General features: G+C 43.5%; 1 protein-coding gene across 5 annotated transcripts in view; it reads right to left on the bottom strand.

Moving 5' to 3' along the window:
• Nucleotides 1-23,929, bottom strand: part of LOC139422659 (TEK tyrosine kinase, endothelial) — an 83,739-nt gene that overhangs the window by 44,901 nt on the left and 14,909 nt on the right. For all 5 annotated transcript variants that reach the window (XM_071173828.1, XM_071173831.1, XM_071173832.1 and 2 more), the window contains exons 2-6: nucleotides 8,026-8,166; nucleotides 7,616-7,795; nucleotides 6,844-6,954; nucleotides 3,793-3,945; nucleotides 3,004-3,135 (exon numbers count right to left, since the gene is read on the bottom strand). In XM_071173828.1, coding sequence (XP_071029929.1) covers nucleotides 3,004-3,135; nucleotides 3,793-3,945; nucleotides 6,844-6,954; nucleotides 7,616-7,795; nucleotides 8,026-8,166 — 717 coding nt within the window. The remainder of the gene's footprint in view (nucleotides 1-3,003; nucleotides 3,136-3,792; nucleotides 3,946-6,843; nucleotides 6,955-7,615; nucleotides 7,796-8,025; nucleotides 8,167-23,929) is intronic.

Raw genomic sequence — 23,929 nt, 5'->3', positions numbered from 1 at the left:
GTAGAGGTGGCAGGTAGCCTAGTGGTTAGAGTGTAGAGGTGGCAGGTAGCCTAGTGGTTAGAGTGTAGAGGTGGCAGGTAGCCTAGTGGTTAGTGTAGAGGTGGCAGGTAGCCTAGTGGTTAGAGTGTAGAGGCGGCAGGTAGCCTAGTGTTTAGAGTGTAGAGGTGGCAGGTAGCCTAGTGGTTAGAGTGTATTGGCGGCAGGTAGCCTAGTGGTTAGAGTGTAGAGGCGGCAGGGTAGCCTAGTGGTTAGAGTGTAGAGGCGGCAGGTAGCCTAGTGGTTAGAGTGTAAAGGCGGCAGGTAGCCTAGTGGTTAGAGTGTAGAGGTGTCAGGTAGCCTAGTGGTTAGTGTAGAGGAGGCAGGTAGCCTAGTGGTTAGAGTGTAGAGACAGCAGGTAGCCTAGTGGTTAGAGTGTAGAGGCGGCAGGTAGCCTAGTGGTTAGAGTGTAGAGGTGGCAGGTAGCCTAGTGGTTAGAGTGTAGAGGTGGCAGGTAGCCTAGTGGTTAGAGTGTAGAGGTGGCAGGTAGCCTAGTGGTTAGTGTAGAGGTGGCAGGTAGCCTAGTGGTTAGTGTAGAGGTGGCAGGTAGCCTAGTGGTTAGTGTAGAGGTGGCAGGTAGCCTAGTGGTTAGAGTGTAGAGGTGGCAGGTAGCCTAGTGGTTAGAGTGTAGAGGTGGCAGGTAGCCTAGTGGTTAGAGTGTAGAGGAGGCAGGTAGCCTAGTGGTTAGAGTGTAGAGGTGGCAGGTAGCCTAGTGGTTAGAGTGTAGAGGTGGCAGGTAGCCTAGTGGTTAGAGTGTAGAGGTGGCAGGTAGCCTAGTGGTTAGAGTGTAGAGGTGGCAGGTAGCCTAGTGGTTAGAGTGTAGATGGAAAGACCTTGGATCATTGTTACTCTAACTTCCGCGATGCATATAAGGCCCTGCCCCGCCCCCCTTTCGGAAAAGCTGACCACGACTCCATTTTGTTGATCCCTGCCTACAGACAGAAACTAAAACAAGAGGCTCCCACGCTGAGGTCTGTCCAACGCTGGTCCGACCAAGCTGACTCCACACTCCAAGACTGCTTCCATCACGTGGACTGGGATATGTTTCGTATTGCGTCAGATAACAATATTGACGAATACGCTGATTCGGTGTGCGAGTTCATTAGAACGTGCGTTGAAGATGTCGTTCCCATAGCAACGATTAAAACATTCCCTAACCAGAAACCGTGGATTGATGGCAGCATTCGGGTGAAACTGAAAGCGCGAACCACTGCTTTTAATCAGGGCAAGGTGTCTGGTAACATGACCGAATACAAACAGTGTAACTATTCCCTCCGCAAGGCTATCAAACAAGCTAAGCGTCAGTACAGAGACAAAGTAGAATCTCAATTCAACGGCTCAGACACAAGAGGCATGTGGCAGGGTCTACAGTCAATCACGGACTACAGGAAGAAATCCAGCCCAGTCACGGACCAGGATGTCTTGCTCCCAGGCAGACTAAATAACTTTTTTGCCCGCTTTGAGGACAATAAAGTGCCACTGACACGGCCTGCAACGAAAACATGCGGTCTCTCCTTCACTGCAGCCGAGGTGAGTAAGACATTTAAACGTGTTAACCCTCGCAAGGCTGCAGGCCCAGACGGCATCCCCAGCCGCGCCCTCAGAGCATGCGCAGACCAGCTGGCCGGTGTGTTTACGGACATATTCAATCAATCCCTATACCAGTCTGCTGTTCCCACATGCTTCAAGAGGGCCACCATTGTTCCTGTTCCCAAGAAAGCTAAGGTAACTGAGCTAAACGACTACCGCCCCGTAGCACTCACTTCCGTCATCATGAAGTGCTTTGAGAGACTAGTCAAGGACCATATCACCTCCACCCTACCTGACACCCTAGACCCACTCCAATTTGCTTACCGCCCAAATAGGTCCACAGACGATGCAATCTCAACCACACTGCACACTGCCCTAACCCATCTGGACAAGAGGAATACCTATGTGAGAATGCTGTTCATCGACTACAGCTCGGCATTCAACACCATAGTACCCTCCAAGCTCGTCATCAAGCTCGAGACCCTGGGTCTCGACCCCGCCCTGTGCAAGACGGCAGGTAGCCTAGTGTTTAGAGTGTAGAGGTGGCAGGAAGCCTAGTGATTAGAGTGTAGAGGCGGCAGAAAGCCTAGTGATTAGTGATTTAACATGTTTTGTCTCAGGGAGGTGAATACTTATCTAATCAAGATATATTAGTGTTTTATTATTAATTTATTACAGAGTATTTTGTATAGATCGTTGACCAAAAATGACAATTTAAATACAATGTAATCCCACTTGTAACACAACAAAATGTGGAAAGAGTCAAGGGGTCCGAATACTTTCTGAAAGCTCTGTACATTCACAGATAAGAGATGTACTGTAATACTTTCTGAAGGCTCTGTACATTCACAGATAAGAGATGTACTGTAATACTTTCTGAAAGGCTCTGTACATTCACAGATAAGAGATGTACTGTAATACTTTCTGAAAGCTCTGTACATTCACAGATAAGAGATGTACTGTAATACTTTCTGAAGGCTCTGTACATTCACAGATAAGAGATGTACTGTAATACTTTCTGAAAGGCTCTGTACATTCACAGATAAGAGATGTACTGTAATACTTTCTGAAAGCTCTGTACATTCACAGATAAGAGATGTACTGTAATACTTTCTGAAGGCTCTGTACATTCACAGATAAGAGATGTACTGTAATACTTTCTGAAGGCTCTGTACATTCACAGATAAGAGATGTACTGTAATACTTTCTATAAGCTCTGTACATTCACAGATAAGAGATGTACTGTAATTGCCTTGAGCATTTACAGAAACGTTGAATAATTGTCCCTGTCAAATAAGTAGAATAAATACAATTAAATTATGTGCTTTTTACCAACTGGTAAAACATAGTGACACACATGCAGAACTCTCCGGTACAGTTACATGTATAGCTAGTACAGATACAGGGATACCCTAATAGAGGAAGGGCTGTTTTTACCAGTTTCACAGGTGTGTCCCTTGAAACCGGGTGGACAGATACACTCTCCTGTCTCGTCATGACAGACCCCTCCGTTGGAGCACCGAGGACAGGTATGTTCACAGCTCGGACCCCACAGGCCAGGCATACATTCTAGGATTTAATCATAAAACACTCGTTAGGAAGCAATTCTCTAGGCTAAAGGGGGAAATGTTTTGGTCTGCAATGGATACATTTTACTTGGGTTGAGTCAATTCTAAATGGTCAATTGAATTTCCAATGTAGTTATCAGATGAAGTTTTCTCAAAGAACTGACATATCAAAAACAGATTGTTTTGGTAGAATAAGCAACATTGGGTAGTACTACAGTAGTACTGGGTAGAAGTAGAACTTACAGTTTAATTGGGTAGTTTGGGGTAGTAATACAGTAGTATTGGGTAGTAATGGGTAGTAAGTACTACAATAGTATTGTGTAGAAGTAGAATGTATAGTAGTATTGGGTAGTACTGCAGTAGTATTGAGTAGTACTACAGTAGTATTGGGTAGAAGTAGAACTTACAGTATAATTGGGTAGTTTGGGGTAGTAATACAGTGGTATTGGGTAGTAATGGGTAGTACTACAATAGTATTGTGTAGAAGTAGAATTTATAGTAGTATTGGGTAGTACTGCAGTAGTATTGGGTAGTACTACAGTAGTATTGGTTAGAAGTAGAACTTACAGTAGTATTGGGTAGTATTGGGTAGTACTACAGTAGTACTGGGTAGAAGTAGAACTTACAGTAGTATTGGGTAGTATTGTGCAGTACTAACTTCTGACAATGAGCCTGGTGATGGCTGATGTGGACTTGGCTCCAGCAATGGACCTGGCTGTGTAGAGACCTGCGTCTGAGGACTTCACTCCGAGGACGGGGTAAACCAGGATGTCTGGGATCTCATTCTTAGGCACTGAGTGGATGAAGGAGCCTGGAAGAGACCGTACGTTTTACTGAGGAGGAGTCCGGTGATCCGTATTAACATGAGGAGTTGAATATTGTTGACCAGTAGGTTGTATGTGAATATTGTTGACCCGTAGGCTGTATGTGAATATTGTTGACCCATAGGTTGTATGTGAATATTGTTGACCCGTAGGCTGTATGTGAATATTGTTGACCCGTAGGTTGTATGTGAATATTGTTGACCTGTAGGTTGTATGTGAATATTGTTGACCCGTAGGCTGTATGTGAATATTGTTGACCCGTAGGTTGTATGAGAATATTGTTGACCCGTAGGTTGTATGTGAATATTGTTGACCTGTAGGTTTTATGTGAATATTGTTGACCCGTAGGTTGTATGTGAATATTGTTGACCCGTAGGTTGTATGTGAATATTGTTGACCCGTAGGCTGTATGTGAATATTGTTGACCCGTAGGTTGTATGTGAATATTGTTGACCCGCGGGTTGTACCTATCAAACCTCTCATAGTAGCAGTGATGATTTAATGATTATAGACGTGACCCTAATCCCATCTAGTGTTAAATTCAAATCTCCGAACCATCTTTTCTAAACCAATATGACACCAATCTCAATGACAATTCACAAATCAACTTGGAGGTACACAACACACTCCACGCCTCTCGTCATGAGCCAGCCGTCCGTCCGTTACCGAGAACCACATACCAATTTTTTTTATCAGGGCTGTTAGCATTAGGTTCGTCAGACATGTTTTTCTTCTCCCAGAACTAGCTCAATATCTAAGCGTCGGATAAAAATGACACTAGAGAGTCCATAATGTGACCATTAGACTTGCTCTCTTTTAGACTCCGTAAGTTTGTAGAACCAATAGTTCTGATTACATTTATAAATGTATCGCCCCCACATCCTAATTTTTGTCCGTTAATAAGAAACAATGATGGGCTACCTTTTTGTAGCATTTCTAACATCTTTTCAGACGTATCTCAGAGTTCTAACACCGGGTTGGTTGCTTGGCAACAACACATCTGCTTACACCCTACTGCCAGTCAGAAGAAGTGTACGGAACAAACCTAGGCTACTGTATATTGCTAGCTATATGGTGATATTCAACCTGAGGTTAATCAATAAATAAGCACAAGCAGATATTTTGATTAGCCTGGTAGTTAATTAGCTAACGTCAACGTTAGCATGATTGTACAAAGCCCAGCAGCCAGCCTCTGTCGCTAGCTAACACCAGTCAGCTGAATGCTATAAAATAAAGGTAGGTAGGCAATAAATGTGTGTTTATTTTCATGAGTTAGGTAGCTAGCTAACTAGTCAGCTAACGTAAAGTTATGCCAGTCAGATGAGAGCTATGGTTGGTTAGGTAGCTAACCAACAAACAAAGAACGCTAGCTAGCTATATCGGGGGGGGGGGGGGGGGGGGGGGGGGCAGGGTAGCCTAGTGTTTAGAGCGTTGGACTAGTAACCGGAGTTCAAACCCCCGAGCTGACAAGGTACAGCCTGTCGTTCTGCCCCTGAACAGGCAGTCAACCGACTGTTCCTAGTCCGTCATTGAAAATAAGAATTTGTTCTTAACTGACTTGCCTAGTTAAATAAAATAAAAATATTTTGCCATGTAAGGTTTTTCATATAAGGCTGACGTCATCATGTGTAAACTGCTGATCTGTAATCGGAGCACAAATAGTCAAGCAAACATCATCGGCTGCTATGATGGCCAGTTAACATTAACTAGCTAGCTGGGTAACGTTAGCCGACGTAAAACTATAACTTTAGCTACCATGTATGGCCAGTTAACATTAACTAGCTAGCTGGGTAACGTTAGCCGACGTAAAACTATAACTTTAGCTACCATGTATGGCCAGTTAACATTAACTAGCTAGCTGGGTAACGTTAGCCGACGTAAAACTATAACTTTAGCTACCGTGTATGGCCAGTTCATGCACCACAATACATCATACTTTCTTACGCAAAACAAAACTAGTTAACATTAGATACGTTAAATTTAAAACCACCAAACTTTGGGAAACTGACACGGTGCTCAAGTTCATTTGTGTTGCACAGACCAGGCTGTGGTAAGGAAAAACACTGCAATTAGCTGCGCTACATTTTTCAACTAAGAACAACCATGACCACAACACAAACCATAGCCAAGAAATCAAATTGCTTTGTTAAGAAATAGTAAGCTAGTTATGAATTGCATATACAGTGCATTCGGAAAGCATTCAGACCCGTAGATTTTTTTTCCACATTTTATTACGTTACAGCCTTATTCTAAAATTGATTAAACTATTTATTTTCTTCTCCTGAGGTTCTTGTAAGTATAAAAGCAAAGCTTTCTTTCATTAAAATTTTTTAAAAGCACAAAAAGGTTTCGTAACGGTATAATATCTTACTGTAGTGTATGAAGAAACCAATACTTTACCCTGTATACGGTACAAATTACATTACTGTGGAAGCACCTTCTGTTTGAGAAGGTTTTGAATCCTAAGCAACCTGCCTACACATAGTTTGAAGTACAATACCAACATAGCTACAGTAGCAGGTCAAAGCTGTGTGATGGAAAAACCTTGGTGGAGTAGGCATTGTGGTGCTCATGTGAACGTCTTTATTTTTAGGTGTAACAGATGTGAAACGGCTAGCTAGTTAGCGGTGGTGCGCGCTAAATAGCGTTTCAATCGGTGACGTCACTTGCTCTGAGACCTTGAAGTAGTGGTTCCCCTTGCTCTGCAAGGGCCGAGGCTTGGGTATGGGTAACGATGCTTCGTGGGTGACTGTTGTTGATGTGTGCAGAGGGTCCGGTCTAAAGTTACACTGTTACATAGGCTTCAATGCCTATTCTCACTTAAAACGTATTATTAGGTGTAAGGTTAGGATATAACTAGTTAGGCTACATACTGAAAGGTTTACCATTCTTATAGATGACTGCGTCCTCTGCAAACACTTTCCTGCGTGTGAAAGAGATGTTGACATCTTCTCCTATGCTGACTGTGATGGTCAGGGACTCTGGCAGGAATGCAGCTAGGGGAAAATATAAACACAATGGTAGAATACGAAACAGACAGCAGAAACCAGGAAACACAGCAGAAACCAGGAAACACAGCAGAAACCAGGAAACACAGCAGAAACCAGGAAACACAGCAGAAACCAGGAAACAGCAGTCTGGAAGAGTTCTCCAATAATGCTTCGTTTTCTACTAGATTTAAGTAATTGTTGTGTATCTCTTGTCACGTAGTCCACAAATATTAAATAAACAACGAACAGAAATAATGTTATTGTAACTCCCTAATTGAAAACAATCAAAGCCAAACAGACAGAAAGAGGGGGGGGATTAATGGTGGCACAGTTTTGCTGTGACTTCGCCGTGTGACTTAGGGTCCAGAAAGGAAGGCATCAGGCAAACAAACAGTCTGACAGGAAGAAGATGCCCACGTACCAGAAATCAACCCCGCTGTCTGTCTGTAGGCTTGACATTGTTTTGCGTTTCATTAGGGAGTCGGAATAACAGTTTATCATGCCAAAATGGAATGCGGCAGAAAACGTGTCAATGGTGAACTTGTTTAATTTAAAACTTGTTTAATTTAGGAGCCACCAAAAAACCTCAAAACATAACAGATTTTTTTTTTGCCCATAGAAAATACAGAACTGTACAGTCTAGAACACAATATCAATGCGTTATTACCTTCATTCAGCATCTTGTAAGTATATATCTGATTTTTGTCACTCTTTCTGGCCCTGCAGTAGAATTCTCCAAAGATATCACTGCGAGTTTTCCATTCGATCTTGGAGGCATGGTGGTAGGCTGTATCAGGGCTGACAGGCAGGCTCTGGGGGTGGGTCAGGGGGAAGTCACGGCCCATACCTAACGGAAATGTACATGTTCAAAATGTGTTGGAAATACAATAACTACACCATAACACATTTTAATGTAACAAGAAAGTGTATGGTAAAAAACAAAAACAACAACAACAATAACAAAGTCTACAAATGTCAACTGTAATTGGAAACATGTGATTTGACATGCCAACGGAACATGTTAGAATTTGCAAACGGAAATGTGTTCATCTTGTGTGAAAGTCCCATCCCCATTACCCAGGGTACTGCTGGAGCTGGATGTAACAATGTCCTGCCGGGAGGTCCAGTCACTACTGACACAATGGAGGGAGGAGTCTGATGATGTCACCATGGGGTCAGGGTTCACCAAGGTCAGGTCCGCTATGTCTAGGGCATCACCTGGGACAGACAGACAGAGACACACAATTTACAAAAGGAGATAAGTATCAGAGATAATAGACACAAGACAAAGTGAAAAAAAGTGGTTGGGCTATGACATCATTAGTAAACAAAGGTGTACAGTTTCCCATCATTGACCTCTCCATGATATTGGAGACATTAGTATCAGTAACACATTGACCTCTACATGATATTGGAGACATTAGTATCAGTAACACATTGACCTCTACATGATATTGGAGACATTAGTATCAGTAACACATTGACCTCTCCATGATATTGGGGACATTAGTATCAGTAACACATTGACCTCTCCATGATATTGGGGACATTAGTATCAGTAACACATTGACCTCTACATGATATTGGAGACATTAGTATCAGTAACACATTGACCTCTCCATGATATTGGGGACATTAGTATCAGTAACACATTGACCTCTCCATGATATTGGGGACATTAGTATCAGTAACACATTGACCTCTCCATGATATTGGGGACATTAGAATCAGTAACACATTGACCTCTACATGATATTGGGGACATTAGTATCAGTGTGACACATTGACCTCTCCATGATATTGGGGACATTAGAATCAGTAACACATTGACCTCTACATGATATTGGGGACATTAGTATCAGTGTGACACATTGACCTCTACATGACATTGGGGACATTAGTATCAGTGTGACACATTGACCTCTCCATGATATTGGGGACATTAGAATCAGTAACACATTGACCTCTACATGATATTGGGGACATTAGTATCAGTGTGACACATTGACCTCTACATGATATTGGGGACATTAGTATCAGTGTGACACATTGACCTCTCCATGATATTGGGGACATTAGAATCAGTAACACATTGACCTCTACATGATATTGGGGACATTAGTATCAGTGTGACACATTGACCTCTACATGACATTGGGGATATTAGTATCAGTAACACATTGACCTCTCCATGATATTGGGGACATTAGAATCAGTAACACATTGACCTCTACATGATATTGGGGACATTAGTATCAGTGTGACACATTGACCTCTACATGACATTGGGGACATTAGTATCAGTAACACATTGACCTCTACATGATATTGGGGACATTAGTATCAGTGTGACACATTGACCTCTACATGACATTGGGGACATTAGTATCAGTAACACATTGACCTCTCCATGATATTGGGGACATTAGAATCAGTAACACATTGACCTCTACATGATATTGGGGACATTAGTATCAGTAACACATTGACCTCTACATGATATTGGGGACATTAGTATCAGTAACACATTGACCTCTACATGATATTGGGGACATTAGTATCAGTGTGACACATTGACCTCTACATGATATTGGGGACATTAGTATTAGTAACACATTGACCTCTACATGATATTGGGGACATTGGTGTCAGTGACACATTGACCTCTACATGATATTGGGGACATTAGTATCAGTAACACATTGACCTCTACATGACATTGGGGACATTAGTATCAGTAACACATTGACCTCTACATGATATTGGGGACATTAGAATCAGTAACACATTGACCTCTACATGATATTGGGGACATTGGTATCAGTAACACATTGACCTCTACATGATATTGGGGACATTAGTATCAGTAACACATTGACCTCTACATGATATTGGGGACATTAGAATCAGTAACACATTGACCTCTACATGATATTGGGGACATTGGTATCAGTGACACATTGACCTCTACATGATATTGGGGACATTAGTATCAGTGTGACACATTGACCTCTACATGATATTGGGGACATTGGTATCAGTGACACATTGACCTCTACATGATATTGGGGACATTGGTATCAGTGACACATTGACCTCTACATGATATTGGGGACATTGGTATCAGTGACACATTGACCTCTACATGATATTGGGGACATTGGTATCAGTGACACATTGACCTCTACATTATATTGGGGACATTGGTATCAGTGACACATTGACCTCTACATGATATTGGGGACATTAGTATCAGTAACACATTGACCTCTCCATGATATTGGGGACATTAGAATCAGTAACACATTGACCTCTACATGATATTGGGGACATTAGAATCAGTAACACATTGACCTCTCCATGATATTGGGGACATTAGAATCAGTAACACATTGACCTCTACATGATATTGGGGACATTGGTATCAGTGACACATTGACCTCTACATGATATTGGGGACATTGGTGTCAGTGACACATTGACCTCTACATGATATTGGGGACATTGGTATCAGTGACACATTGACCTCTACATGATATTGGGGACATTGGTATCAGTGACACATTGTATCACCAGTGGTGTTGATGCTGGTGTGTAAGAATCATGTGACGTATACAAACAACGTGTCTGATTAAATTTTTAGATACTACTGCACTGTTGGAGCTAGGAACACAAGCATTTAGCTATATAATACTGTTGGAGCTAGGAACACAAGCATATAGCTAGATATTACTGTACTGTTGGAGCTAGGAACACAATCATTTAACTAGATATTACTGCACTGTTGGAGCTAGGAACACAAGCATTTAGTTAGATATTACTGTACTGTTGGAGCTAGAAACACAAGCATTTAGCTATATAATACTGTTGGAGCTAGGAACACAAGCATATAGCTAGATATTACTGTACTGTTGGAGCTAGAAACACAAGCATATAGTTAGATACTACTGCACTGTTGGAGCTAGGAACACAAGCATTTAGTTAGATACTACTGCACTGTTGGAGCTAGGAACACAAGCATATAGCTAGATATTACTGTACTGTTGGAGCTAGAAACACAAGCATATAGCTAGATATTACTGCACTGTTGGAGCTAGGAACACAAGCATATAGCTAGATATTACTGCACTGTTGGAGCTAGAAACACAAGCATATAGCTAGATATTACTGCACTGTTGGAGCTAGAAACACAAGCATATAGCTAGATATTACTGTACTGTTGGAGCTAGGAACACAAGCATTTAGTTAGATATTACTGTACTGTTGGAGCTAGGAACACAAGCATATAGCTAGATATTACTGTTGAAGCTAGGAACACAAGCATTGAGTTAGATACTACTGCACTGTTGGAGCTAGGAACACAAGCATTTAGTTAGATATTACTGCACTGTTGGAGCTAGGAACACAAGCATTTAGTTAGATATTACTGCACTGTTGGAGCTAGGAACACAAGCATTTAGTTAGATATTACTGCACTGTTGGAGTTAGAAACACAAGCATTTAGTTAGATACTACTGCACTGTTGGAGCTAGGAACACAAGCATTTAGTTAGATATTACTGCACTGTTGGAGCTAGGAACACAAGCATTTAGTTAGATATTACTGCACTGTTGGAGCTAGGAACACAAGCATTTAGTTAGATACTACTGTACTGTTGGAGCTAGGAACACAAGCATTTAGCTAGATATTACTGCACTGTTGGAGCTAGGAACACAAACATTTAGCTAGATATTACTGTTGGAGCTAGGAACACAAGCATTTAGCTACACCCGCAAAAACATCTGCTAAACATATGTATGTGACCAATACAATTTGATTTGATTTACTCTCTATACCGATACACTTTATATACACTTAGACAGAACATACAGATCTGAGACCAGGCTTTGTACTTTCTGGTATCATTCAAGACAGAACATACAGATCTGAGACCAGGTTTTGTATTTTCTGGTATCATTCAAGACAGAACATGCAGATCTGGGAATGTTGTAACATAATAATTTAACTTTCCATTTATAGTATTTTATAAATGGATCTGATGGCATTAGTATAAAGGATTAGTTTAATAACACATCTACAAATATAACGAATTGGAACACAAAAGCACTCAGTCCACATGGTTGGGGATAAAAACATAGCCAAACGGGTTTCTGTACAGCACTTTGAGATATCAGCTGATGTAAGAAGGGCTTTATAAAATACATTTGATTGAAATTTGATTGATAGGAGAGCATAATATACAAGGTATTATATGCAAATATAGTGGGGATTCCGGTGGGGTGCCCCCCACCCAGGTAGTGGCATCGCTGTTAACACTGGCTGCAGTAACCCATGAGGAGGGGGCACACCTGGACAATCAGAGAGGGGGACAAATTATTGTGACCTTGGTGACACTAAATAATCAAAAGGTCTGACTGTGTAACGGATGTGAAACAGCTAGCTTAGTTAGCGGTGGTGCGCGCCAAATAGCGTTTCAATCGGTGACATCACTTGCTCTGAGACCTTGAAGTAGTGGTTCCCCTTGCTCTGCAAGGGCCGCGGCTTTTGTGGAGCGATGGGTGCTTCGTGGGTGTCAGTTGTCTCAGTGTGCAGAGGGTCCCTGGTTCGCGCCCGGGTATGGGCGAGGGGACGGTATGTTGTAACTTTAATGTGTTACAGAGTTAATGTTTAAGTTTATTCTTTGAGCTGTATCTAAAGATATTTCTTTAGATTTATTTGCATATGTAATTGTATTGGGTTGTGTTGAATTACGCTTTTTGACTGCAAGTCCCAGAATGCCTTGCGAGAGGAATGAGTGATAACGCGCCAATTATGTGCAGGTGCGGATGATTGTGGCTGACTTTCCAACAGCATCTTACCTGCATTGCTCTGTACCAAAACAATTGTTGTTAAATGTAACGTAAACAAGTATTCTTACTAAAATAAGCTTTCGTATCAAACCCGACGTCCCGAGTCATTACTAAGAAGTTAGTTAATCTAAAAGTTGGTGCCGAAACCCGGGAGTTGAACCCAGGCCACCTGGGTGAAAACCAGGAATCGTATTTGTCAGTGAGCTGGGCCCGCGTCACTCTGTGTTCTGTGTGCTCCTGGTCCAAACGCTGCTGCAGCTACAGAGCATGCTGGACTCTGAAAGGAGGTGCTACAGCCAGGGATCAGAGGAGATCCACGAGCTGCAAGTGCGGACGGCTGGTCTTCAGGAGGACAATAAGAACTTGAAACTCGGCCTGTCCAAAGTGGAGGCGGAACGCAAGCAGGCCCAGGAGAGGAGAAACAACCTGGAAAAGGAGAAGAACAACCTGGAGATTGACCTGAACTACAAGCTGAAGACTCTGCAGCAGCGTTTGGACCAGGAGCACACAGAACACAGAGTGACGCGGGCCCAGCTCACTGACAAATACGAGTCCATTGAAGAGGCCAAGTCAGCTGCCATGCATGCGGTGCAGCAGAAGGTGTCGGAGAAACCCGGGATATGAGCTGCGACGAAGAAGTGGCTGAAATGGCTGAGGAGGAACGTCGGCATGAAGCAGAAAGAATGAGACGAAAGCGGGTTACCATTCGAGGCGCAACAACGCGGATTTTGAATCAGATTGACGTGGAAATATCCCAGTCAAATCCGGATACCGATCACTTGAGTACATTGTTGGAATTGCTATCCGCTAAGGAGGACAGTTTGTTTGAGCTCGATCGTGGAATTGAACAGTTAACGCCATTGGACGGATTGGAGGCAGAGATTGCATGCACGGAGGATTACAAAGAACGCATTATCATGCTGAAGAGCCGTGCACAAAGAGTGATAACGAAGAAACAGGACGTCAATCCACTACCAGCCCGGGTGAGTGACGCTAACTCAAACATATCACAGAGACAATCAGTAAGGCTACCGAAGTTGATTATTGAGAAATTCTATGGAGATGTCAGTATGTGGCAGGAGTTTTGGAGCCAATATGAGACTGCTATTCACAACAATGATTCCCTGTGTAAAAAAGAGAAGTTTACCTATCTGAAAACATATCTCACTGGACCAGCTGCAAAGGCAGTAGCAGGACTGATGTTAACAGACAGTAACTATGATAATGCAATCACTCTACTCAAGAGCAGATTTGGAAGGAAAGATCTTGTGATTAGTGCTCATATGTCAAAGCTGCTGAATCTCACACCTGTGAAGAAATCCTCTGATCTAAATGCATTGAGGCAGCTATATGATGAATGTGAAATTCAGATTAGGAGCCTGGAATCACTGGGTGTAATGTCAGAAACCTATGGAAGCCTACTATTCCCAATCTTACTGCAGATGATTCCAGAGGACATAGCTCTTGACTATAGTCGTCAGAGGGGAGTAGATGATGAATGGAAAGTGTCTGAGATTATCAGTTTCCTACAGAAAGAGGTTCAGAGCAGGGAGAGAGCGCTACAAATGACAAGATCATACAACCAACAGAAAGAGAGCAAACCATGGAACAAGTCATGCTTCTCCAATGAAATGAAAACAAAAATACCCAACATGCCCTCTGCTGCAGCACTGCATACAACCAGCCAGAAGGAACAACAAACGTGTCTATTTTGTGACAGTGCAGACCACAAATCAGAAAACTGCACTGACTACAATATTGCTACACGCAAAGAGAAACTAAAGAACATGGGAAGATGCTTTGTATGTTTAGGACAGAGACACATAGCAAAATTCTGTAAAGTCAAAGATGTGTCATGTGCAACATGTGGAAGCAGACATCACATTGCGGTTTGTACCAGTAAGAGGAGGGAGGTGCAACCCCCTACTGTTTCTGTAGATGCTGTTGTTTCCTCAGTTATTCCCCATTCAGTGAAGATGAAACCAGATGGACAGAACACTGTGTTGCTACAAACGGCAAAGGCATGGGTAGAAGGCCCATCGGGCAGGAAGATAGCTCGTTGCTTACTAGATGGAGGCAGTCAGAGAAGCTTCATACATGAAAACCTTGTGAAGGGCTTGAAGCTACCAGTAATCAGACAAGAGGCACTCACTCTTCACACGTTTGGCTCCTCTGCCCCAGCAACATCCCAACGCAACACAGTGAAAGTCATCTTGGAGAATGTCTGGGACAAACAGCAGAGAATAGAGATAGAGGCAATTGAAACCCCACAAGTGTGCACAGCTGTGATGAAGGTTCCTGGTGAACGGATTCAGTATGAGCTCAGTAAAAGGGGACTGCAGCTCGCAGACTTTCCAGGAGATGACAATGATCCTGAACTCTCTGTCCTGATAGGAGCAGACTACTACTGGCAGATAGTATCAGGCAGAGTGGAGCGACTGACGGAGACGCTAGTTGCTTTAGAGAGCACCTTTGGATGGTCGGTGCAGGGACCCGTGTCCATGTCAAGTGTCGCCGAGGCAACTTGCATGTTCATCCCACTTGATGAAGACACACTAGTCTCCAAGCAATTGCATGCATTCTGGGAGCTTGAGTCTCTGGGTATTCTAAGCGAGAAAACACAGAACTCAGAGGAAACCGAGGCTCTACAAAGGTTTGAGGAAACAACCACCTTCAAAGATGGGCGATACCATGTGGAGTTGCCATGGAAACGAGAAATGCCAGAACTCCAAGACAACTATAGAATCGCCAAGAAACGGTTTGAATGTCTGAAGAAAAGGCTGAAGAAGGATGTGACGTTGTACAGCAGATACAATGAAGTAGTAGAAGACTACTTACAACAAGATATGGCAGAGGACGTGCCCAAGGACAACGCATCAAGTGCAGACAACGTAAAATACTACTTACCTCACCATGCAGTACTCCGAGAAGATAAGGTGACAACAAAACTGAGAGTGGTGTTTGATGCCTCGTCCCATGAAGATGGCTGTCCATCTCTCAATGACTGTCTACTCACAGGACCGAACCTGAATCCGGATCTGCTCAGCGTTCTGATAAAGTTCAGACTACATGAGATCGCATTCATGGCAGACATCAAGAAAGCTTTCCTGCAGATATCCCTAGCAGAGAGAGACAGAGACGCCGTGAGATTTCTATGGCTCACTGGCCCACCAAGAGGAGAAAATGAAGAGGAGCTGCGTGTGCTGAGGATGAAAAGAGTGGTATTTGGAGCTTCCCCAAGTCCATTTTTGCTGGCAGCTACAATCAGGAAGCACCTGAAACAATATGAAACAGAACAACCAGAAGTTGTAGAGATACTGAGAGAGTCACTCTACGTAGATGACTTCATTGCAAGTTCACGCAATGTTGAAGAGGCTTACCTTGTGACAACAACTGCAAAGCGAAGGCTGTCGAATGCAGGCATGGACCTCTGCAAGTGGATGACAAATTCTCCTGAATTGAAAACAAAATGGGAGGAGAGTACGACAACTGACCACCCATTGACGCTAGAAACACAAGGATTAGCGCTGAAGGTTTTAGGTTTAGTATGGAGGCCGGAAACGGATGACTTTGTGTTTGACCTCAGGCCGTTACTGAGCATTCTAAGGCAAAAGGAAAACACAAAGAGAAGTGTTCTGCAGTCGTCTGCACGTATCTTCGACCCTCTTGGTTTCTTAACTCCCTTCACCATCAGGATCAAGTGCATGTTCCAGGAAATGTGGGAGAGGGGACTCAGCTGGGACGAAGAATTACCACCTGATCTGACACGAGAATGGCAACAGTGGTGTTCAGAACTACCCCAGTTACACCAGCTCACCATACCAAGGTGGTACAGAACAGACATGCGGCCACAGAATAACCACACCCTGAAACTACACGTGTTCTGTGATGCAAGTGAAAGGGCTTACAGTGCAGTAGCTTACTTGCAAGGTGAGTCACAAGACAGGGAAACAACAAGTCTAGTCGCATCCAAGTCCAGGGTAGCCCCACTTAAGAAAATGACGCTGCCACGCCTGGAGCTCATGGGAGCTGTGATTGGAGCGAGACTAGCAAACAACTTGATGACCACACTGAAAATGGAAGAAAAACAGATTAACATGTGGACAGACTCGATGATCGTGCTGCATTGGATTTGCAGCTCAGCTCAGAAATGGAAACAGTTTGTTGCGAACAGAGTGACGGAGATCCAGTCCTTGACCAATCCAGAGTCATGGTCACATATTGAAGGGAAAACGAATCCAGCTGACCTCCCTACAAGAGGACAAACTGTTAGAAACTTGACACAGAGCGAGCTATGGTGGAATGGACCCAGAATTCTGACATCACCCAATCAGTCCGAAGAGACTGATGATAACAAGGTTCCGGATGAGGTGAATATAGAACTCAAGTCCAGTTGCCAGGCTACTGTACAACTCGCAGCAAACAGCACAGACAGCACTGAACCTGTGTTGGAGCTTGAAAGGTACAGCAAACTGAAAAGAGTGTTCAGAGTCACCGCCTGGATAAAGAGATTCATAGCCAATGCTCGTACAACCATAAAGATGCAAGGTGAACTGACTGCTGACGAACTGTTCGATGCAGAAAAGTACTGGATTAAGGTAACACAACAACAGAGTTTCGGACAGGAGATCAAACTACTGAAGGCAGGAAAAAGCCTAAACAATGACTGTAAAATCAGAGAACTGAAACCTTTCCTGGACGAACACGAACTACTCAGTGTAGGAGGAAGACTGCAACAGTCCAACTTCACATTCAGAGAGCAGCACCCATGGATTCTGCCCAATAAGTCCAGATACTCAGAAATGCTGATACAGTACCAACATGAGAAGGTGATGCATTCTGGAGTAAGAGACACTCTAGTACAAATCAGAGAGCGATACTGGATCTTGAGTGCTAGGCAGCTAGTCAAGAGCACAGTGGCAAGATGTATAGTGTGCAAGAGATTCAAGGCAAGGGCCGGACAGCAGGTCACTGCGCCTTTACCAAAAGACAGAATAACTGAATCCCCACCATTCGAAGTCACAGGTGTGGATTTTGCAGGACCGCTCTATGTGAAAGAAAATGGTTCTGTGAAGAAGTCATACATTGCACTGTTCACTTGTGCTGTAACCAGAGCAGTGCATTTGGAACTGGTCTCAGATCAGTCAACAGAGACATTCTTGTTAGCTCTAAAAAGATTCATCTCAAGGAGAGGATTATGTAATGTAATCTACTCAGACAATGCAAAAACGTTCAAGAGAGCTGATCAGGACTTGAAAGAGCTGTGGAAGGCAATCGAAGAGCCCCAACTCTTGGCGTTCTTCTCAGAAAGGGGCATCACCTGGAGGTTCATCGCAGAGCGAGCAGCCTGGTGGGGCGGATTCTGGGAAAGACTCGTCAGGTCAGTAAAAACATGCCTGCGAAAGGTTCTTGGGAGAGCTTCACTTAATTTTGAAGAGATATGCACAGTCCTGACAGAGGTTGAAGCTATCCTAAATTCTAGGCCTCTGACCTTCGTGCACAATGAGGTGGATGAACCACAACCCCTGACCCCAGCACACTTCCTGGTGGGTAAAAGACTAACCTCTTTGCCTCCAAAGCCATTTCCAGCTGACACTCAGCACCCAACGTTAAACAAGCGGGAAATGACACGCAGATGGAAGTACAGGCAGAGACTTGTGACCAGTTTCTGGAACAGTTGGCGAAGGGACTACTTGCTGGATCTGAAGTCAGCACACCGCTGTGACACACCACAGCCCACCCCACTGAAAGCGGGTGACGTTGTACTCCTTGGAGAAGATAACACACCCAGACAAACCTGGAAACTAGGAAAGATTGAGGAACTGTTTCCAGGCCGAGATGGCTTAGTTAGATCATGTTCAGTTCGTACTGCTTCAGGGACTTTGTTGAGGAGACCTATTCAGTTGATATACTGCCTAGAGATCTAGATGAACACAATTGTTCATCGGGGGGGGAGGATGTTGTAACTTTAATGTGTTACAGAGTTAATGTTTAAGTTTATTCTTTGAGCTGTATCTAAAGATATTTCTTTAGATTTATTTGCATATGTAATTGTATTGGGTTGTGTTGAATTACGCTTTTTGACTGCAAGTCCCAGAATGCCTTGCGAGAGGAATGAGTGATAACGCGCCAATTATGTGCAGGTGCGGATGATTGTGGCTGACTTTCCAACAGCATCTTACCTGCATTGCTCTGTACCAAAACAATTGTTGTTAAATGTAACGTAAACAAGTATTCTTACTAAAATAAGCTTTCGTATCAAACCCGACGTCCCGAGTCATTACTAAGAAGTTAGTTAATCTAAAACGGTATAAAGTTATACTGTTACAACTGCACAGAGATGCTTGGGAAAAAGGTCACAACGGGGGGGACCAGCGTGTGTGTGTGTTTCAGGGGAACGGGGGTGGATCTGATCTCCATCACCTAGGACTTGACAATGGTTTATCAAATCTCCCCATTTTTGTCAATTTTGCTCAATCTTGCATGCCTTCTCAAACAACTGTATATAAATTTGTTAATTTAGGTCCTTTCTGGAGTTGGGATGGAACAACCATTGAGGGTCTGAGCTTATGGTTGTTTGTAGGGGGAAAGGTGTGTGTGTGTGTGTGTGTGTGTGTGTGTGGGATGAATCACAATAATTGTTTGCTAAAATTATAATTATTGCTTGACAAAAATGTAATGTAATGCAATGGTAATCCTGTTATAGGTAATAATCCTTTGCATGAACTGCCGACATTACCTTATATTAATTGTTAATTATGGAAATTATATATTTTTGAATATATATATAGTTTTTTAATAGCTACAGTTGAAGTCGGAAGTTTACATACACCTTAGATAAATACATTCTAACTCAGTTTTTCACAATTCCTGACATTTAATCCGAGTAAAAATTCCCTGTTTGACTTTGTTGTCCTTAAGCCATTTTGCCACAACTTTGGAAGTATGCTTGGGGTTATCGTTCATTTGGAAGACCCATTTGCAACCAAGATTTAACTTCCTTACTGATGTCTTGAGATGTTACTTCAATATATCCACATAATTTTCCTTCCACATGATGCCATCTATTTTGTGAAGTGCACCAGTCCCTCCTGCAGCAAAGCACCCCCACAACATGATGCTGCCACCTCTTGATGTCAGCCATCCTCTTAAGTGCCATCTTATTTATGTGTATGTATCCATGTATGTACGACATAACATATTAACGTTTGGTGTGGTCACATAAGACAGAACGTTACTTAAGACTAAAATGAAAGGAGGGTGGATGGACGTATAACGTGAACGTCTAGCAACTCGAAGGTTGCGTGTTCGAATCTTATCACGGGAAACGTGTTACTTTGCAACTACATAGCATGTTAGCTAACCCTTCCTCTGACCTTAACCCTAGCTCCAGAGGTGGCACCACAGGTTCAAAAGTGGTGTGGAAAAATGAAAGTGTCTCTTTTTCTCATGACCTGGTCAGGTAAAGCTCTGGTTCGTACGCTACTGTATGACAGGGTCCAATGGTAACTTGTTTTCCTCACTGGTCCAACCCGGGCCAGTTGGCCAAAAATCTCCTGGGTGAAAATATTTTCAACTGGTCCGGACATGGTGTAGTTTTGAAATGCATATGGGATCATGCAGGGCTTATAGATTGGCATGCTTTCTCTCTATATTCAGATATTAAAAGGCTACATTTGGTTGTTATGATATGTATTATAAGCTGTGTAATATAATTTAGCAATGTGAGTCATTACTCTATTCTTTAGAATTGCATTGTATTAATTGCGTTCATTTTTGGGTGGGACAAAATAAGACACTGCCCCTTTAAGACAACTGCGTTCCAAAAGAGAGATCGTCATGGCTACAGTAGACTAGCTAAAGTGTATTTTTGTAGCTTTCTTTTTGCACACTATCAACAGTAGCCAGCAGATTGCTAGTATGTTCACTGTTGAAAAGTTTACTTGTAAATCACTTTCCCCTAAAATAAACATGCCCAAATGAATAGATTGATGGGCAATTAGCTTTGCTCAGAACAGCTAGCGTGTGTTGTGCGAATGTAGCAATCAACTTCTGTATTGCTCGAGTGCTCGAAAGTTGTGACTCGTGGGAGCGTAGTGGTGCTTGAATGAACAACCACTCACATTGCTCAAATACAAATAGCGTGACTTTTCTGGGTCTTCAATGGTAGACTGCAACAGAGCATGTAAAAGTTGACCTGGAAAACAAATTAGCGGCCCCACACCAGATTGAAAAGTACGGGGGAAATGCCGTCTCGCCTTTCTGGCAGCTCTGCACCTAGCGAACATTAGCTTAAGCTACCTAGCTAACCTTAGCCACAGCGAATGGGAATTCCCAACATATCATACATACTGCAAATTCATAACATATTGTAAGAATTGCATGATGGACATGCACAAATTAATACATACCATACCATACCAAACATAACATATCATAGTCATGTGAGTGTCTCAGATTTACGTATACTATTTTACGTCTACCCCTGAGTCCAGGTTGGATGTAGCGACCCTGACAGGTTATCAGCCCGATCACATCCATCATCATTAGTTGTAGTACAATCAGGTAATACATGCAGTCTGTTGTGGTTCCCTTCCTTCCCCCTGTGTTTAACCCTAATGTATGGAATCAATGGAATGTTAATGTATCAGAGTTAATTTCATGGAGACCATGGGGAGACCATACCCATCTGAACGCAATTGACTTGTTGCCAGTTTTCCGTCCGGCAGCCATTGTTACTAAGAGAACCAATTTATTTTTGTCTCACATGTAAAGATGGAAGCATCTGAGATTAATCTACATTGTTCAAAACAAAATGCCAATGCAGTGTCATAGCTCTGACATGACCATGACCAGAACCATTCCTCTAACTGTAAATCAGCAACAGCTCTCCTCTCCTTTCAAGTGACTAGTGGGGGATATCCATCCACCTAAAGTACACTGACCAGTTGGTCAGGCAGGAATGATGGGTCAGTGTTTCAAAGCCGTTCTGGCTTTGCCTGTTATCTGTCTCTGAGCTAGCTGTGATTTACAACTGGTGGAGGATGAGAGAGCACAGCATAGAGAATGAGAGAGAGAGAGTAGTGAGAGAGAGAGAGAGAGCGAGAGAGGGGGAGAGAGAGAGAGAAATACAGAGACAGACAGAGAGCGAGAGAGAGAGAGAGAGAGAACTTCATGATGTACACAATAAGTGTGCAGTTAAAATTGGCAAAAATCCCACACTGGTTTCTTTTGTCAGGGCTGGGGGATGAGACAGGGATGCAGCTTGAGCCCCACACTTCAACATACATGGGGCCTCCAGAGTGGCGCAGCAGTCTAAGGCACTTGAGTGCTTGAGGCGTCACTACAGACCCAGGTTCAATCCCAGGCTGTGTCACAGCCAGCCATGACCGAGAGCACAATTGGACCAGCATCGCCCGGGTTAGAAGACGGTTTGGCTGGGTGGGCTTTACTTGGCTCTCTAGCAACTCCTTGTGGCAAGCCAGGTACCTGCAGGCTGACTTCAGTTGGACGGTGTTTCCTCTGACACATCGGTGTCGCTGGCTACCGGGTTAAGTGGACAGGTGTTAAGAAGAGGACACATAACTTCGCCTCTCCTGAGCCAGTTGGGGAGTTGCAGTGATGAAACAAGATTGTAATTGGATATCATTGAAAAAGAGGGTAAAATAGTCACAAAAAAGCATATACAATACTTTGGACACCTGTTCATTGAACATATTTTTCAAAATCATTGGCATTAATATGGAGTTGGTTCCCCCTTTGCTTATAACAGCCTCCACTCTTCTGGGAAGGATTTCCACTAGATTTCCACTAGACCAGATGTTGGAACATCGCTGCGGGGACTTGCTTCCATTCAGCCACAAGAGCATTAGTGAGGTAGGGCACTGATGTTGGGCGATTAGGCCTGGCTCACAGTCAGCGTTCCAATTCATCCCAAAGGTGTTCGAGGTGGTTGAGGTCAGAGCTTTGTGCAGGCCAGTCAAGTTCTTTCACACAGAACTCGACAAACTATTTTTGTATGGACCTCGCTCTGTGCACCGGGCATGCTGAAATAGGAAAAGGCCTTCCCCAAACTGTGGCCACAAAGTTGGAAGCACAGAATCGTCCAGAATGTCATTGTATGCTGTAGCGTTAAGATTTCCCTTCACTGGAACTAAAGGGCCTGAAGCAAACCATGAAAAACAGCCCCAGACCCTTATTCCTCCTCCACCAAACTTTACACTATGCATTTGGGCAAGTAGCGTTCTCCTGGCATCCACCAAACCCAGATTCGTTCATCAGACTGCCAGATGGTGAAGCGTGAGTCATTACTCCAGAGAACACGTTTCCACTGCTCCAGAGAACACGTTTCCACTGCTCCAGAGAACACGTTTCCACTGCTCCAGAGAACACGTTTCCACTGCTCCAGAGAACACGTTTCCACTGCTCCAGAGAACACGTTTCCACTGCTCCAGAGAACACGTTTCCACTGCTCCAGAGAACACGTTTCCACTAATATAGAGAACACGTTTCCACTGCTCCAGAGAACACGTTTCCACTGCTCCAGAGAACACGTTTCCACTGCTCCAGAGAACACGTTTCCACTGCTCCAGAGAACACGTTTCCACTAATATATAGAGAACACGTTTCCACTGCTCCAGAGAACACGTTTCCACTGCTCCAGAGAACACGTTTCCACTGCTCCAGAGAACATGTTTCCACTGCTCCAGAGAACACGTTTCCACTGCTCCAGAGAACACGTTTCCACTGCTCCAGAGAACACGTTTCCACTGCTCCAGAGAACACGTTTCCACTGCTCCAGAGAACACGTTTCCATTGCTCCAGAGAACACGTTTCCACTGCTCCAGAGAACACGTTTCCACTGCTCCAGAGAACACGTTTCCACTAATATAGAGAACACGTTTCCACTGCTCCAGAGAACACGTTTCCACTGCTCCAGAGAACACGTTTCCACTGCTCCAGAGAACACGTTTCCACTGCTCCAGAGAACACATTTCCACTACTCTAGAGAACATGTTTCCACTGAGTCCAATGGCAGTGAGCTTTACACCACTTCAGCCGACGCTTGGTGATCTTATGCTTGTGTGCGGCTGCTCGGCCATGGAAACCCATTTCAGGAAGCTCCCGACGTT

This window comes from Oncorhynchus clarkii, chromosome 12 (assembly GCF_045791955.1).
Source record: "Oncorhynchus clarkii lewisi isolate Uvic-CL-2024 chromosome 12, UVic_Ocla_1.0, whole genome shotgun sequence".
NCBI lineage: Eukaryota > Metazoa > Chordata > Actinopteri > Salmoniformes > Salmonidae > Oncorhynchus > Oncorhynchus clarkii.
The sequence above is the reverse complement of the archived record's forward strand: the minus strand, read 5'-3'. Positions and strand labels throughout refer to the sequence as shown.